The following is a 19,076-nucleotide window of genomic DNA, read 5'->3' as shown; positions in this document are numbered from 1 at the left end:
TGTGTGTGTGTGTGTGTGTGTGTGTGTGTGTGTGTGTGTGTGTGTGTAAATGTGCTTCTCTGACTTTAATAAATATCCCTGGTTTGTTTCTTTTTTATTTCAACAATTTTTAAGAATGTATTTAATCACTTGACAGTCTGATCCCAACCTTCTCCCTCCTCTCCTCACAGTCCCACCCTCAAGCAACCCTCTTGTCATTGCCTCCTCTTCTTCTTTTTAGAGACAGGGAGGCCCTCAAGGGATACCAGCCTACCCTGGCTCCTCAAGTTGCAGTAGGACTAAATGCATCTTCTCCCACTGAGGCCTGACAAGGCTACCCAGCTAGGGAAAAGGGATCAAGAGGCGGGTAACAGAGTCAAAGATAGCCCCTACTCGAATTGTTAGGGGACCCATATGTTGATCCAAGTTCTACATCTGCTGCATATGTGTAGGGGATTGCAGGTCCATGCTTGCTTTTCGGTTGGTTGTTTATTCTCTGTGTGTCCCTATGAGCCCAGGTTAATTTACTCTGTAGGTCTTCTTGTGATGTCCTGTCCCCTCCAGCTCCCTCTATTCTTTCTCTCACTCCCGAGCTCAACTTATTGTTTGGCTGCTTGTCTTTGCATCTGTTTCCATCAGCTGCTGGACGAAGCCTCTCAGAAGACAATTATGCTAGGCTCCTGTCGGCAAGAAGAGCAGAGTATCATCATTAATAGTGTCAGGGGTTGGCTCTCTCCCATGAGGTGGATCTCAACTTGGGTCAGACATTGATTTGTCATTCCACCAGTCTCTGCTCCATCTTAATCCCTACACTTCTTTTAGGCAAGCAAATTTTTCGGTTGAAGATTTTATAGGTGGTTGATATTCTCCTCCCTCCACTGGAAGTCCCACCAGAAACTGGAAACAACCTGGATGTCCTTCAACTGAAGGAACGATAAAGAAAATGTGGTACATCTACACAGTGGAATACTACTCGGCTATTAAAAACAAAGACATCATGCAATTTGCAGGCAAATAGATGGAACTAGAAAAAAAATCATACTGAGGTAACCCAGATTCCGAAAGACATACCTGTTATTTACTGACTAATAAGTGGATATTTGTAGGGTTAGATTTTTCACCAAACCTACTTTATCTGGGGTTCTTAAATGCTTCTACCTCTCTTCCACCCACTGACCAGAGTAAGGGGATATAAAAGGTTATTAGATAAAGGGGTTTGTAGATCTTTTTAGAAGTAGTTCCTTGGGATGAGTCCACTCTTCACTGTCCAGATACCAGCAGTGCAGTCCAAAGGACAACACCAAGCAGCAACACAAATAAGCATGGTTCAGAAGATCCGGACAAGTCAGAGAAAGCCGCAAGACTCAGTGGGATTGCCCCAAGAAGTTCTCTGGAATGTTTCACTCTGTGAAGTCAAGTGTCAAAGCAGGAAGATCAGTGCAGTGATGTTGATCCAAAAAGCAATGGCTCAATGTCCATGGGCTTCTGTTTATCTCCTCTCCTCAGATGTTCTCAGCTGGCCAAAGTCATGCCCTTCACACAAGAGAGCTCACAGCAAAATATCACATGCCCTCTCACAAGACAGCTTGTAGCAAAACATCATATGACTCAACTGAGTCTTCAAAGAAACCAGAAACTTCCACTTCAGATATTAGCCATAAAGCACAGGATAATCATGCAACATTCCACAGACCCAAAGAAGACAAGGAAGGCCCAAGGGAGTATGCTTGAATATCACTCAGAAGAGGAAATAAAATAGACATCTGAAGTAGATGGAGGGAGGGAAGTGGATGAGTGAGGAGGGAGGCAGGATAGCAGGAGTGGGAATCAGGTGTGGAAGGAGAGACAACTGGGAGAGACAATGAAAATTGGTGGGGAGGCATCTCTAGGACAGGGAAAGCTCCTGGGAGTCTGTGAGGGTGAGCCTAGCTGAGGCTCCTAGGAATGGGAGTTAAGGAGCCTGACTGATTTCTTAATGACTGTGGTGACAGTTTTTGCACACAAACCTTCTCACCCCAGTTTAGAGGTTTGCCTATTGCCTCATACTTCTAAAGACAAGAAGATCTGAGAGAGCCTCCTACAGCATGAAAGACATCTCAGAACATTCCCAGAAGTCCAGAGGATTCAGAAGAATGAAGTTCTAAGAAACAGCACAAAACTATGAAAAAATATGTACCAAATCAGGCCACATTTCCCTTCCATGGAGATGAACTTCTCTCGCAGAATCCCCTGCGGTGATGCTAGAACCTATCTTCCTCTCTTTCAGCAATTCTGAAGGCGAGGACTCTCATTCAAGTCATGGGAAGAGGTGATATAACTGGGTATCCCCCAGTCTGTGCATCTGCTACGTGGTCAGATTTCTGGTGTGGGCTCCATGCTTAATTTAAAAGAAAAAAAAAAAAGATCTAAGGCATCATTCTGGTTTCCTAACATCCCAGGCAATCCAGAGAGGAGAGAAGACTGTGTGGGCTAGGGGAGAGAAGAGCGAGGCTGTGAGTGTAGCTGTGACCAGCAGGCTGAGGGATCCGGTACAGAGTTCTGCTTAATTGCACACATCCTTCTATTGTCCCTCCCTCCATGTCAAGTTGGGAGGAGACGCTAGGCTGCCACTGCCTTGTGATATTCCACCCACACTGGCTTTTATCCCTCAGACTTCTTCTTTTTTTTTTTTATTGTGAATACAGAACATTTTACTGTCTTTGAGATGAAATGAATGAATAAATAAACAAATAATCTCTCCTGGTTTTCTTAAGTTCTCCCTGGAAATGCTTATTGATTCTGTTATTCCTTTTAGCTCTTGTTATAAGAATAAATAAAAAAAAATCTTCCCTGTATCCCCTGGGTTATCATTGTTAGCTCAGGGTGTGGGTAGGAGTTTAGAAAATAAGTGTTTTGTTCATTTGCTCATCTCTCTCTTCTCACCCCTGGGGGCCGCTGACTTCAGTTCCTTCTGTCATAAAGAAGCCAGAAAAGGCAACCTTCTTCCTTTTCAGGGCTCCCCAAGGTAGGGAGAAACCCCAGCTGTCAGTGTGAGGATACAGCCACAGGATAAGGATGGGCGTGGCCAGCATCTCACCTCAATTAAAATGCTTCTGAATTCTGTATGACATAACACTAGGGAAGCCCAGCCTCAAACCTAAAAAAAACTCTGAGACTCACTTTTTACAACTTGATAAAAGCTATTTCTGACATGTGGTGAATGAGTACCATAACCAGATTTTCTGCTCTTTGGCCCCGTAAGTGAGAGGAGGCCTCTCTGCCTTTTTCTGACTCAGTCATGCTATCCATGCTGGACAATTTTACCAGTCTCAACTACCTGAAGAGCACTGCAAGGGATGAGGAGGATTAGAAAGGAGCAAGTGGAGACAGAATTTCAGACCCTCTGGGGTAATTGCTACGCTACGCCATTGCTACCTGGTGTGAGGATACCTGTAGATTCATAAAGAGTGAAGAGGAAGCAGCTAGTGGCAGAATACTAGTGGGAAGCGGTAACCACCTGTTATGTGTGTCCACGCAGATTTACCTACACCCTCGGAGAAGGCATGTGGCTGCCCCTCAGTAAGAGCTTCGTGATTCCACCAGCTGAGCTGGCCATCAATCCATCAGCAAAGTGTAAGACCGACATGACTGTGATGGAAGATGCAGTGGAGGTCAGGTGAGTCTCAATTCAGGGTTGCTTAGAAGATGGAGTGAGAAATTACCTGAAGGTACCAAAACTTGGTGCTGCAGGGTGAGGATGGGGGTGAGGGTAGGGAGGTTATAGCAAGCTGAAGATGGCAAGCTGCCTTCAGGTTCCCCATATTCACAGCCAGGATCCGCTCTTTATGTGGGTCAATATTGCATAACCGAAGGCTCATTCACTGGAAGGGAACATAAAATTAGAGTTTGTAAGCACTTCCCACAAACCTCAAGGACTGACAGGCAATAAAATTTTAATTTCTTTGCCTACATTCAGATCTCCTTCTTTGACCAGGCATTATAGCATTGGCTCATTTCCCGGATACAGCAAATGCCCATGATTTGTTAGGTGAAGACTTTGAGTATGGCTAATCTTGAACTTTTATGAAAGAGAGGGAAACCAGAAAAGGCAGACCAGACTGGAACATGGAACGTAGGAGCACTTGTTGCATTTGGAATCCCTTGATTCCTCCATTGCTTCTTCATACAGAGAGGAGCTGATGACATCATCATCCTTTGACAGCCTGGAGGTCCTCTTAGACTCCTTTGGGCCAGTGCGAGATTGCAGCAAAGATAATGGAGGCTGCAGTAAGAATTTCCGCTGCATTTCGGATCGAAAGTTGGACTCTACTGGTTGTGTGGTATGTTGTTTTTTCCATCCTAGAGTTTCCTGTATGGGGTTGAGGTGTGATAACACATGATACAATCATACAGAAGAATCTGTGACCAACATCTAATCTAAATTGAGAATTTTTCTCTCAATGGAAATGAGGAGTAAACCAATCCATCAAAAAGTCCTCACAGTGCACACTACGTGTTCTAGACCTTTCTGGATAAATTCCCATAGCTGAATAGTAGTCTTTCCAGTCTTACAAAAAAAAGTTGATAGCTATTTGAAAGCTAATAAATTGCTTCAACAAATAACATTGGCTCCAAGCCTAACAGGAAATTTTAGAAGAAACCCATCCAAAGCTAAGGAAATGAAAGAAGTAAGTTATGCTAGGAATGCTATGGAAAAGCATAAACAAAAATGTGATGGGAAGGATAGAGAGATGACTCAGCTGTTAAAGGCTAAGACTGACAACAAAAACATTCCCAGCACCCATGCTCACCCCTCCAGCTTCCTCTCTAGAGGCAGGCATCTCTGAGAGGTCAAGGCAGACCTGGTCTACATAATGAGTCCTAGGCCAGCCAGGGCTATATAGATACTGTCTCAAAAAAAAAAAAGTTATTATTTGGAGATTATCTCAAAGAACCCCACTTCTCTAAAAAGTGGGTGTCTGGTTTGGTTTGTTTTTGTTTTCAGATAGTCATACCTTCTTTAAAGGGTTAGAGGAAGGGGATGCTGGGTCAGGGAAAGCTGTTGGGGAAGATGTTCAAAGTGAGAACAGAGAAGGTAGGGAATGTTCAGTGAGATGTACAGTTCTGCAGTGTTGGTTTGGGAGAAAGGAACAGGAGCTTCCAGCCCTGTGGAGGTTATGGTGCTCCATTTAACTTCCCATTCTGACAGCTGTGATGTGGGAGAGGACCCAGAGCATGGGAAGCTGTGTGGATGCAAGCCAACACCATCTTTTATCCTCCTTCTTACCCAACTCTGAGCATCTGTCCTGTTCAGGGAGACTGTTCAGTGTCATTGATGAATGTCTATCTGGTGTCCCAGGTACAGTGGCCAAGCTGGTACTAAGTGAGCTGCAGCCAGGAGGTGTCTGGCTTGCCTCAGAGAGATGTGGACATGGAAAAGAGCAAGGCGAGGTAAAGTTGTAGGACTGATAGGATAAGGTGACAGATACCCAAAGAGGACAAAGAACAGGGTGGTGCTTGTGGAAATGCAAAGGAAAGTACTTGTTAGGTCATGGCTTCCGTGGGCAGCCAGGAGGGGAGCTGCTCAATGCTCCTCAGAACTCTCCTCCTTTGGCGGGTTCTACTCACCTGGGATCCCTGGGAGATAATTTTACTGCTCAAATGAGCTCCAAAATGAGGCAATTTTGTTTTTCCTCTTTTATCATCCAGTCTGCCTCTCTGTACCCTGACGTCAATTTTTCATTCCTTATTATTTTCTGGGGCCACATGCATCTTCATGATCCTCCCTTGCCCATCCTCCTTTGCCACCCACACGTGATTTGAATATTCATACAAAGGAATTGACTCCCTCCTTTTTGCTACTTTTTCCTATCAGGACCCTTCCTGCAGGGGTAGGGGTTGCCTTTCAGGTGCCTTCTGTTGGGCATCCTTGGCCTTTCACTTGGCGTGTACCTGCACTGATGGATTCCTACAGTTTCCACATTGTAATCTGTGAGACGGAGCTAGCAGAAATAGTCCTGATGAATATGCATTTGCAGAATTGGAGCCACCGCAGAAAGTCACCCAATTATACCAGTACTTTATTAGCATAATTCTTTGAAGTCACCGCTCCACGTGGCTCCCAGAGGAAAAGGGGCCAAGTCAATTGGCAGACACATTCCACTAACTGTTTCTCATTGGCTGTGAAGCATATGATCCCTGAGTAGAAAGGTGGAGTTTGAGATAGCTCATACAGCATACTCTGAGGCTTGTGACCCTACTGAAAAGATGATTAAGGATCTGACTTTGATCCTACTGGGCATCTGTACTGTTTCAAAGTCTTAGTGTGTTAGCAAAGTGGTCCTTTGTCAATCTGGAGTTGGGCCAGAGGCAAAGATAATCTGTACCCACTGCAATTTGAGAATTAGTCCAGCTCTGCACATAGACCCTTATTTTCAGTCTTCTACGTGTTGAATGGAAAGACTTCCATTCAAGAAAGATGTATTTTTATAAAAGGAGGGAAAAAATGAGAAAAAAAGGAGCACACTGGACCTTCAGGAACCTGGGAAAGAGTCAGAGGTATGGACTTCACTGAAGATGCAGCCGCATATTTTTCTAATTTAAACTCAAGCCAGGCCGGTAGGATTCATATTACATCCACACCGGCTACACAACCTTTATTCTTTCTAGGAAGCCCTTTTTAGTTATGCATCAGCTCCCAGGGGGTTAATCGCCACCAGTTCATTATTCTAATCTTTATGTAGTCTCTGAGGACAGGAAACAAATACCTGTGAAAGGCATAGCCTTGTCAAACCTTAATGCACTATTACAAAATGTGCCTACTCTCCAACAACCAGGGACTGTGAAGGCTTCCAGAGGGTTCCCTGAGCGCAAGTCTACCGCCCATGACTGATGGCCTGACCTTATTCATTTTCCTTAAATTCTCTTGCACCAGGCACCGACATATTGTTGCTGAAACAAATCACGCTGATTTTAGTAGATTAAAGCCCTGCAAATCTATTATACTGCAGTTCTACATAAGAATTCAGGATGGGTCTCATTGGGCTGAAATTAAAGGTTAGCCGGGACTGTATTCCTTTCTGAAGGTCCTGGAGAGAATTGATTCCTCGGAGAGAATGATTTCTTCAACATCTAGACTCCACTTTTCTCAATTCAGAGCTCTATTGGTCTAGTCCTCTAAAGCCAGAGGTATTGTACTTTTCTAACCATTATTGTGTAGCATATTTTTCTTCCATTATAGATTCATCTTCTACTTTTAACAACTCCTGTGATTATATTGAGCCTCTAAATAATTTAAGATATCCCTTCATCTCCAGATCCTTGGTTTCATCATATCTGTAAAGACTTTTTTGGACATGTAAGAAGATATGCTTCTACATTCCTATGATTTTATTACAGACAAATTTGGATGAGCCATCTATGAATAATGACAGTGGAAATTGAGTAGACTTAGCAGACAAAACTCCAGCATCCCACCCTGCCTCAGTTTTTATGTGAGCTCCCTTATTGTTTAGTGTGTGTGTGTGTGTGTGCGCGCGCGTGCGCACATTCATGTAGGGGGCTAGAGGGCAACATCGGTTATCTTTCTTAATCACCTTCTACCTTATTCTTTGAGATCTTATTCCCTGAGATCTACCTTATTCTACCTTATTCCCTGAGATCTCTCACTAAACTGAGATCTGAGGAATTCAATGAGACAACCTTGCTGAAAGCCATAAAGCCTCAGGGATCCTTATATGTATATCTCGACATCCGTACAGAGTAGGTTTTCATTTTTATGGGTGTTGAGAATGTGAACTCACATCTTCCAGCTTGTGCAACAACCACTTCACTGACTGGTCCATCTTTCTAACTCCCTTCATTCTTGTCAATCCTGCCTACCAAGATTCAACAACAACAACAACAAAAATGTGTCTTGAAAGTTAGAAAATTACTACCACTGCAATACCACAAATAAAAGAGACAGGAAAGCTAACATTTCCTGCTCATCTGCAGTCTCACATTCCTGCTGAAAATGTCCAACAACTTCTTTTACTTTGTTAGATGTTGAAATAAATTAGGTAAGTAGACTGCAGTCATGCAAGGAGCAGGGTTGGCTGTCCTGAGTGCTTGTGCATGGAACACATGACCTTCCCTGTCTGATCATTATGCTCTAATGAATGTTGAATTGCTCAGTGACCCTGATATCCTTCCTCCACATGCTTTCCACTATGCTTTTCCATATCATGTGTCATTTTACTTTTGCTAGAGAACACATGTACAGAGACCATTAGAAATGAACATCTTTCTCTCCCTCTGTAGGACAATAAGTAAATGAAATACACTTTAGAGGTTTCCAGAGAAATGAGGGCAGAAAACTATAGCAGCCTGAAATATAAATTTAACTCCATCACACTTTTCCCTTTGGGAGAAGTCCTGCATGGCTTGAACCAGCATGTCAAAGCCCATCAAGCTATTGTGGAAATCATCACTTGCAAAATGAATGAGATTGCCACATAGTCCAAAAGAACCTATTTCCAGAAGGAAAAGTGGTCGAGGGGCTTATGAATCATCCAAGTAAGGTGAGGCAGGCTAGGCTGCTGAAATCTGTCCCTCTTCTCCCAGGGGACTCAAATAAGCTCGAGCATCCATCACTCATATCCATCTGGCAACAGAGTATCTACTTTGTAATCTGGAACTGAGATGTCTGTGGTCTCCAATTTAGCCTCCTGAGTAATTAATCAACCAAAACTCATTGGTAGAAAAAGGGGGAAAGACAGCAAAGAAAAGGACTTGAATGGGGAAAATCATTTTAATCTCATTAGCAAATTATGCCTTAGACCAGTAATGAGTCAAGAAGCCATGAACATCTCATGAAAGATGATTAACCTTGTGTATTTTAGGGGTCACTGAAATATGAGCTCATTTATTAGACCTTCCTGGTGGGGAGGGCTACAGCTATAATAAATGGAGTTTTCTTACTAAGCCTGTAGTTCATAAAGTCCCTTGGACTGCTAACTGTAACCTATGCAAAGTGAGGTTAATATATGACTTTGGGGCTCTTTCCTGGGCAAATGGTTCTTATTCAAGGACCAAGTGAAAGGATTGTCCACAGCCAGGAGAGAACACCCAAGCCTTGCCAGCAGAAAATGCAACTTCTATAGACAAGAGCTCCTCAGATTCCTTGGATGAGGCTGTACCTTCTTCCAGAAGTAGGGCCACGGTTGACTGTAGCCTCTCTTTGTATTCAGATCAAGATTTTTTTAACTTTTATTAATTACACTTTATTCACTTTGTATCACCCCCCAAATCAAGAGTCTTGAGGGAACCTGAAATCTGAATGTCTTAACAAAGGAAGACACATGAGAAACCAAATTTAGTTCATGGATGCTTGAATGATTAGCTGTCTGGGGAATGGGTGCTCTGGACAGCAAGGGCTATGAAGAAGTTTCAGTTTTTCAGTTCAACATTTTTTTTCCCCTGGAACTATATATCTAAAATGCACTAAACTGCCACCCAAGTTAGTTACAGTACAATAAAGATAATTGCATCTTTCTCAGTGACTGAGGATCTTGTTTTGCCTTCCAGGTCATCACTTTGGATAGCTTGCAGTGTTTTGTCCCAAAATAGTTCCACTAATAACATGGTGTGTGTGTGTGTGTGTGTGTGTGTGTGTGTGTGTGTGTGTGCGTGCATGTGTGTAAGAAGAAATGAAAAAAAATAGGCTAAATCTATAAGTCCATAATTGATCTAAGAATATACTTCAGAAATAGCTTAACACAGTCAAATAGTAAATATACAGGGTTGTTTTACATTGTTGATGCTTTACTTTTATTTCTTTCAAGGAATCCAGATTTTATCACAGGTGGGCAGCCAAATGTCAGAAACACACAAGCTTTGGAGTCAGATCTAGGTTCAAAGTCTTGTTCTGTCATTTTTCTACCACGGTGACCTTAAGTAAGTCTCTTTGTTGCCACCTATAAAATTGAGAAGACAACATGTACCTGCATTGTTGGGACTACAGAAAATGCAATAGATAAAAATAGGCTCTAGAAAGAATTGCCCAATTCACAATAGCTATGGTTATTATTTTTAGCTTTACTTTTAAGAAAAATAAATCCAGTTTGGACAAAACAGTTAATGCTATCTTCTCTCCAGCTCTTTTGAGAGAATCTGAACATCAGGTGGTCCAGTTTGGAACAGTCATGGTCATCTGGACATAAGGCCAGGCAAGACCTGAGTATGCCAGGACATGGAATTCTCGAACAAAGCCTGCTCTGTTTCATTCAGTGAAGTCTTTGTCAAAAACTGTGCATGATGGAGTGTTCTGAAGAAAAGCAGGTGGCTGTAAAGCTGGGGAGTCCTGGCTGGAAGCTGATAGAGCTAGCTGGTGGGAGGGTTGAAGTCACGTGTTTAGCAGGACAACTGGCATTATCTCTGATTGATGGCTTCTAACAGGCTTCATGAAAGGTGGCAGGGGAGGGGGGGACAACTCCTGGCCACTACTATAAGACATTTAATTCCAATGATACTTTGTTTCCATACCCAAGTCAAGATTGGGCAACCACATGGTGCCTAAGCCAGTCCCCACCACCACCCCGTGACACATCTGGCTTAACAGCTGGGTGGCCAAAAAGTCTGATGGTTCCAGGGGGTGCTAACAAATCGTGGGGTGCAAGCCTCAGCTTCTGCATTTGCCTGTTTGCCATCATAACCATTATGGGGAACATCTGGGTGGGCACCACAGGGAGCAGGCCCTTGGAATTGGCTTTAAATGCTGCCACCTTTCAACATACCATCTGCCTTCTTGGGAAAGGAGGTGGACCAAGCCGGGGGCCTGGCAGGTCCTGGGGGGGGCATTTGTTTAGGAAATTGCAGAATTAGTGTCAGTAAACAGTGCATATCCTGCTGTGATTTTTTGACTGAGGAAGGAGGAGGGAGGAAGAGGGGGCTTTTCAGAGACACATCTGCAGAAGCACTAAGCTCCATGCTAAGCCAAGGTGCCTGGCAGGAGAGAGAGAGAGAGAGAGAGAGAGAGAGAGAGAGAGAGAGAGAACAAGCCAGGCAGTGGGGAGTGAAGGGAGACATGTCACAATGTGCCAAGTTTCAGATGTTTTGTTTGGGTTTTGGAGCGGTGTGCTTGCAAGAGATAGACAGATAGATGATAGATAGGTACATAGATACATACATGAATACATACGTACATACATAGACAAATTAAATAAGTAGGTGATGGATGGATGGATGGATGATGGATATATAGGCAGATAGATTGATAAATGATGGATTATAGATAGACAGGTAGCTAGATACATGCATACAGACATGGATGGATTGGTGGCTAGATAGATATTGCAGTCACTGAAATTCTGAGTTTCAGAATCAAATCTGGATGTACTCTCAGATCTGCCTCATTCTAGGTGTTCAAGTCTGGTTCTCATATTTCTCATATCTTCTGTCCGGCCTGTTAGAATCAGTGTTAATATCAATGCACAACATCTTCACACAGACAAGGAGCCAGGTTACAAAAATTAAAAAAAAAAAAAAATCTTAGAGAGTCTAGAACAAGGTAAGGGTTTTTCTTGTCCTAGAATGAGGAAAACACAGGGTGTTGGGAAAGAATGTAGCACAGGCTCAGGGTTCGATAAATAGGTGTGTCCCTCAGAACCCGAGTGTGACATGAGGAGATGACAGAACCACGCAATCAGGATGCCACAGCCACTATGCCAGGGATTGAAGTGTGGACCAGTGTGGACCAGCTCTGATCGTAGGAGTCCAACAGTCTGTGTCTCAGCTTCCTCCGATGGGTCACATTCCTCACCACATGGGGTGTTCTGAGGGTTGGATGAGACAATGAGGTAGGCCACGGTGCTGGGGCTCCCGTTGCTCCATGACCTTTGCGGGGATCTGAAATCTCTGTGAGTTCCTCCTTTGCTGTCACCTTTTTGGCTATCAGGAAGTTGACTGAAAACAATTAGTGCAGAGGAGCCCAGGTTTCACGTTACGACTTGCCACACCCAAGCACAGTGCCCGTGGGTGCTCACGCAGCAGATGTTGCCAGCTGTGTTGCTCCCAGAGGATGCCTCTGAGACATCAGTGCGGTGAGCCCAGGATCTCCCACTGTGAAAGCCGTCGAGCTCCCCTCCAGGGGCTACAGAAACAGCCTCCTTTACCCTAAGACTGGCAGCCCTGGCTCACTCCATCTCCCCAACATTGCCAGCTGGTACCAACTTTGCTAAAGTGCCCTCTTATTTCGGAGTTCAAACAGCACCGCTGCTCTCCCGAGTCCACAGGAATCCCTGCTTAATGCATTTTAATCCTGGCCCACTACTTCCCTCTTCTGCCAGCTTGCTCTGCCTTGCCACAAAGCTCCATGCCAGCTTACTTCAGAGCCAGAGGCTTAATGCAAATGTGGATGAATTGTGCCCAGACAGAAGCAGAGAGAGAGAGAGAGAGAGAGAGAGAGAGAGAGAGAGAGAGAGAAAGAGAGAGAGAGATGGGGAGGGGACTTTTTACTTTGCTTCTAAAAGGAGACAAAGGGGCAAAGGGGATTCCCGGATTACTTTATAGGGGTAATAGTCTTACATGGAGTGTGTCAGTGACTGCCCGCGGATCTCCTGTTTACCCTCTTGTGTGGATTCTTTCTGGGTGTGCCAGTGTCCTTCAGGACTCAGCCCGATGAAGGACAGCTCAGGCTGCTATGATCGCCACATAGGGGTGGATTGCTCAGATGGTTTCAACGGCGGCTGCGAACAGCTGTGTCTCCAGCAGATGGCGCCGTTCCCGGACGACCCCACCTTGTACAACATCCTCATGTTCTGCGGGTGAGTTTGGAGCAGCCCTGAGGTTGCTGAGCTGAGAGACTTTGGGAGCCGAAGCCTTCATGGGTCCACTTGAATGGACTGGTCACTCCCTAGGCTCCAAGGAGAGAGCTGGTAGCATAGGATGAGAACTTTGATAATCTAATTTAGAAGAGCCTTCGGGCAAGTCTAGTCCGGTGGCAACAGAAACACAGCCTCTGGCTTACCTGAAAGAGAAATTTAACCACATGGTTTACATAAATCATTACCTAATTAAGCCAGGACGCTCCAAGCTAAGCCTTAGAAGAGTTAGGTTAGTGATATGTTTTGTGACGGAAACTGTTCCCATAACTCAAAACTTGAGAAAGATAAACCACTAGATTATCAAAGGGTGGTTTTAGAAGAAAGAAAACTTCAAATTCTGCTTCTTAAAGCCCCAGCGTTTTACACATCCCGCTTTCCTCCCGCAAGGTCGTTAATTCCTCGGGGTATAACGCTCTCACTGTGACCAGCCCTCTCCCCCACCCCCGCGAGGGATCAGAATGGGCAATAACAGCCCACTTCACAGATGAGAGAAGCAACGTCCGAGAAGAGTGAACTGTCTCCCTCAAGACAGGAAAGTTAGTCAACAGGAAGGCTAGGAGCAGAATTCAGGCCCCTTTCTGACTTTTGAAAAGCTCTGCAGTTTTCTAAAAATTTAAATTTGTATCGCCGAGTGGAATGATCTTTAAAGTCATTTTCATGCTATATTTATCAAGTACATAAAGAGTTAGCCAATTCTGCCATGCCCATTGATTGCTTATCTATCCTTTCCGCCCTTCCCACACCCCCTGCTTCTGTCCGCTGCTCTCCTGCCCCATCCTGCTACTGGAGGTCAGTCGGGGCGCGGCACACCGCGCCGACCACTGAGCTGCCGCACAGGGAAGCAGCAGTTAGGTTTGCGTCCTCAAGGATGGCAACATCTCATAAGCTTGCAACAGAAATCGATGTTTATGGTCTTAAAACAATGTTACAGGCTTGCTAAAAGCCAGTGCCTGCTGAGTAACCACGAGAAGATTTCCAGTGCTCTTGTAATGTTATTTTATTGTATTTTATCTCACTTCTTTGCAATTGAGCCATTTCGGTATGTAGTTTCTTGTAAAATCCCATTCCATAAATAGAAGCGTGCCCTAAATTTTAATGTTCTCTGTAATGTTCCCATTAAGATTGACCCACTTCAATTAATGGAAGTAGATGTAGCCGAGGTTGCATCTGTTTTTATTTACTTGTATATACATTTCATCACCTGCTCGTGCAGAAGACCTAGTTAGATCTTAGACACAAGGGCAAGAGCAGTGATGCCCAGCCTGCAATCCCAGCTCCAAGAAGTTTACTGTGTAATAGTTGGACAGAAGAATGAGAAATGGGACCAGGTGGAAAAGACAGACCGTTGTCAAGATGTTAAGACGGACTGAAATGGAGCCAGCCAGCTTTAAGGCTGTCACCCAGACTGTGTGGTTCATATGGCTAGAGGAAGGATCCATTTCAAGGTCTTATCAAAGACCTACCCTGAGTCGTGGAGTCAGTTCTCTCTGGGTCTTGAATCATATCTGTTCCCTGGACAAAAGCTGTAACTTTTCACTGGACTTTCTGGTTTCAGTTAGAATTAGGCACGTTGATTAGGGTTGCCCGAGGCTGCCTGCCAGGGAAGTTCTGATTTTAGATTTTTCTACAGAGGGGAAACCACATTCACTTACAAGAGCTCCATTCACACCTGTTAGCACAACTGTATAAATGGGAAATGGGAAAAATTAGTAGTGACAGTTGTTTGCCCTTGGTCCTCATTTGCACTTCTGCGAGTGGTGATAGCACTAACTGTACATTCAGCATGATGTAGGCTCTAAATGTTTAATGTATGAATTAATTTCCTCAGCACACTAGTGTAACAGCTACTACCCTTGCCCTCCCTGCAGTTTTGGAAAAAAAAAATCTCACGAGAGTTTAATACACTGGCCCAGAGCTACCCAATTAAGGACAGCATTTGTGTTATTGCAGTATTATGTTTCACTTTTTTTTAAAACTATGATCCTTTGTTCCTTTATAAAGGAGTGGATTTTTTAACTTATCACAATTACTACAGATAGTGATAAATGATGTTCTCAGTATCATAACCATGAAACAGGTTAATATCAAATGTGCTTAATAGTATTTTTATATGAATTAATTCTTAAAATTTTTAAATTTGTTCTATTTCTAAGGAGAGAAACAAATCTTTAATAACAGTGGCAGCCTTATTAAAGAACTAAGTCTAAATTAATTAAGCCTTACTTAATTGTTAACTTACTTGAGTTAAGGAGTGTATCTTAGTCATAACATAACTCCAAATACAGTCCAATTAATGACTTGTGAGTCACTGACCCGTGATTACTAAATTAGTATCACTTTCCAATTAGAGCAATGCAATGAGGAGAGCCCCCACTGAGGAGGCAGTTTTTTTTTTTTTTTTTTTTGTCCATAGAGCACATGGTAGCCCTGGCATCTATTTAGTTTGGGATGTCACTGCTGAATGGAGGGCTGTTTGTATGAGTTTGCTAATTTGTTTGTATGTATTCAGTCAGAACACAGCTACATCATAAATCTTCCTCATTTCTTAGTTGACTTGCCACAGGACCAGTTTAGAGAGTTATTTCGTAAGCACAGTATCACTCTTTTGCCACCTAATTACCCTACAAACAAAGGCAGAAGCTCCACAGAATGTTCTTCAGATAAATGCTGACATACCTTATATTTAAGGATGTTAACTCGTTTATAAGCTCATCTCCTCTAGTTCTTAACTTTGACTTGAAAGTTGTAAGGCTACAGTAGGTGAATGATCCCAGGCCCTTAAAGGCTCATATTTTAGGGAAAGGTAAATTGAGTTTTACTACAACAAAATCAAAGTGGATTATTTTCAGTTTGGGGCCATCCAACGTTTTTCCAAAGGCATTGCTTCCTGATTTGTTGAGTTTCTTGGTCTTTATGAGGCACTGACGTCTAACTTCTTGAGTTCTCTATCCTGTTAGGTGTATCGAAGACTACAAGCTTGGTGTGGATGGACGATCTTGCCAGCTTGTCACAGAGACCTGCCCAGAGGGTGGTGACTGTGGGGAGAGCAGAGAGGTGCCCATGAACCAGACTCTCTTTGGGGAAATGTTCTTTGGCTACAACAACCAGTCCAAGGAAGTAGCCACTGGACAGGTGCTAAAAGGAACGTTCAGGTGAACTTCATATGCATAGAGCTGAGTTTCCAGGGGCGTTGTCCTCTCTGAAGATCCTTATTGTCAGCATAATGTTGTATATCTTGGATCAGGATCAATAAAATATACGTAAAGGCACAGATTGTGGTGTTACGCACAATGCTGTTGAAGTCTACACTCTTCATTAAAAAAAATCCAAGACACGTGCTGTTTCTGGGTATATGTAAAACCTTAAACAAAGTCTTACCTTCAGGATTTTACATTGAAGTCACACTGAGATGTTCTAGTTCCACTCTACCTCCAAATCTTAGAACCTGGCTTAAGTGAGTCTAGAACAGTAGTCCTCAGAGTATTCTCAAAGGATTTTGGGATATCACTGGACCTATTCAGGGAGTACCCAAGTCCTATCTATTAGAAAGTTGTTTCCTCTATATACTCTAACAAAAGCAGCATGTTGCAATAAGTTGGATTCCGTTGCAAGAATCCAGTTGTCTTCTATTAATTAAGACATTTAATACAAAATAATGTCATTCTTCTCTTTCCCATGAAACAATGTGCTTAATAGTATTTTTATATGAATTAATTCTTAAAATTTCTCTTTTAACTTCTAACATGGTAAATATTGACATTTGTGATAAGAGCCAATTATTTGGGACATTTAAGATTATAAAACAGTCCTGAGGACAAAATATTTTGAACCATATGTTTAGAAAATTTGAGAAATTTCTTGTTCTTTTTGGGGGATATTTAAATTCTTTTTAGAACCCGTGGGAATATGTTTTCTATGAGATGACGATGATTATCATGATGATGATGTCAATATTCTATCATGAAACATGGCTTGTTAGCAATCTAAGCCTATATTCTTGGTAACAAATTGGAGACAAATTTTCAAGACAGTTCTTGTATTCAGTTCCTGTTTCTCTTATGAACAGGAGTCTTTACAAGTTTTTTTGTTTTGTTTTTTTCTATCAATGGCATTGGTTTACTAGGGCAAGAATTGTGGTGACCAGAATTGATCTCGTGATGGCCAGAGTACTCTCTGTAGTCTACAAATATAACTGAGATTATTAATATCTTGTAAAGAGGGAGTCGGAGAGGAAAAATTGGGGTGGAGGGAAACCTTCTCTATCTGCCAATAGACGGTTTCCAGCTGATTTGCCTCTCTCCTCCATGTCTCCCCTTACCTCATCTGACTAAGTCATGTCATATGTACCAAATGAGTCTCAAGGTGAGGCATGACTTTTAGTCCAAAAGGACTTTTTACAGCGCGTTTTAAAATGTCGACTGCATGCATGTCGAGGAGCACCATGGATACTCAGACAATGAAGGTCTGCTCTGTTTCTAGACAAAGCAACTTTGCTCGTGGTTTAGACCAGCAGCTGCCAGATGGTCTTGTGGTGGCCACTGTCCCACTGGAGAATCAGTGTCTAGAGGAAATCTCAGAGCCCACCCCTGACCCTGACTTCTTGACTGGTAAGTGCGCCTTCACTCTTCCAGACAAATCCAGACAGCTGTCTATAGTCTCTTAAAATCACAGCACTCACTTGACCATGCTCAATTTTTTTTAAAGATGTATTTATGTATATGAACATTCTACTTGCATGTATGCCTCCATTGACAGAAGAAAGCATCAGACAGGAGAGGGCATCAGATCTCATTGTAGATGGTTGTGACCCACCATGTGGCTGCTGGGAGTTGAATTCAAGACCTCTAGGCAAGCAGCCAGTGCTCTTAACCACTGAACCATCTCTCTAGCCTACTTTTTTAAAAATAAACAAATGTAATAATTATTTACTTATCTTGAGATAAAGTCTCTCTACACAGATCTGGCTATTGTAGTACTCACTAGTTAAACCAGGCTGGCCTCAACCTCAGAGATTCACCTGCCTCTGCTTTCCCAGTGTTGGGATTAAAGGCATGTGCCACCACGCCTTTTGTTTCTAAACTAGTCATTTCATTGAAACATGGTAAATGATCAGTTATAAAATCACACACTATTTGGATTAATTGTCAGTAAAATTGTCAGTACTATGAAGTGGCTGTGATAATTCTTTTTTGCTAAATATTATAGGAATTCTTCAGAAAAAAAGTGTCACAATGGAGGCATATGCATTCAGAGGTTTTGGTTGGTTAAAAGAATGTAGGTCATGGAGGCAGAGAGAAGATGGATTGCACTTATCCCCTAAGCATGCATTAATAGCGTGGCTGAGTTTCCTGCAAAGAACTTATGGAGCAGTGAGATGAGACAGTGACTGGCAGTTTTGTTACCCAGAGACCCTGTGTTTGAATCTGGCTGTGTCACATGAAGGCCTCTTGATCCCTCACCATGTGAAGGAGACAATAAAGCCTGCATCTCTGTTCTTCAATTCCTTCTCTTGGCCTATGATGGACAGAGACGTAGCTTGGTTAGCAGAGGCAGGGCCCAGAGGGTATGCCATTTCTTTCCAGGTCCTGGCTTCTGCCTAGAGCCTCTTTGAGCTACAAAGGTGGACTTCAGGTGCCCTATGAACTAGAAAATCAGTGACTTGGGATTTAGCATCACTTGCTAGAACAATATGCATGAGCTCAATTTCATTGATTATGCTTTCTTAGAGTCCTTCCTTATCCTTCGGCCTTATTCATTCTGTCTTCCTTATTCTATACGTTCTGCCTCTTTTTCTCCATTTTCTAGTGAACAGCTGAGCATAAGCTTTCAGCAGCTCCCGGGGATTACAGGTGGTTCTTTCCAAGGCAATGAAGCGAGTAACTATTAGTGTGGGCTCCAGAGCCCGACAGCTGGGCTCTGCTCCTTACTGGCCTAAATTCAGACCAGCTACTTAACTTCTCTGTGCTCAGGTTTCTTTTGCCTTTAAAAATGTGTATGAACACTATCTTCCTCATAAATTTGACATGAGAAACCAACACTGATAAAAGTGATTCCTAACACATTGTGACAGCTGTGTTTATTAACTAAGCAAATGAAAACTATTGGTCAGCATGTACAACCTGTGGCTGTATGTGATGGTAAGTGTGGCCTAGCACAAAATGGTGAACTCACTTAAAACAGTATGAGAGATTTTGGTGGGTTTTGTTTTCTTCCTTCCTTCCTTCCTTCCTTCCTTCCTTCCTTCCTTCCTTCCTT

General features: G+C 43.0%; 1 protein-coding gene across 3 annotated transcripts in view; it reads left to right on the top strand.

The window, feature by feature from the left end:
- Astn1 (astrotactin 1) overlaps positions 1–19,076 on the top strand; it is a 330,303-nt gene that overhangs the window by 224,133 nt on the left and 87,094 nt on the right. For all 3 annotated transcript variants that reach the window (XM_055624474.1, XM_055624472.1, XM_055624473.1), the window contains exons 10-14: positions 3,497–3,634; positions 4,148–4,298; positions 12,595–12,761; positions 15,779–15,973; positions 17,301–17,428. In XM_055624474.1, coding sequence (XP_055480449.1) covers positions 3,497–3,634; positions 4,148–4,298; positions 12,595–12,761; positions 15,779–15,973; positions 17,301–17,428 — 779 coding nt within the window. The remainder of the gene's footprint in view (positions 1–3,496; positions 3,635–4,147; positions 4,299–12,594; positions 12,762–15,778; positions 15,974–17,300; positions 17,429–19,076) is intronic.

This window comes from Psammomys obesus, unplaced genomic scaffold (assembly GCF_907164565.1).
Source record: "Psammomys obesus unplaced genomic scaffold, mPsaObe1.curated_primary_1811, whole genome shotgun sequence".
Lineage (NCBI taxonomy): Eukaryota > Metazoa > Chordata > Mammalia > Rodentia > Muridae > Psammomys > Psammomys obesus.
This window is presented reverse-complemented; position numbering and strand designations above follow the sequence as displayed.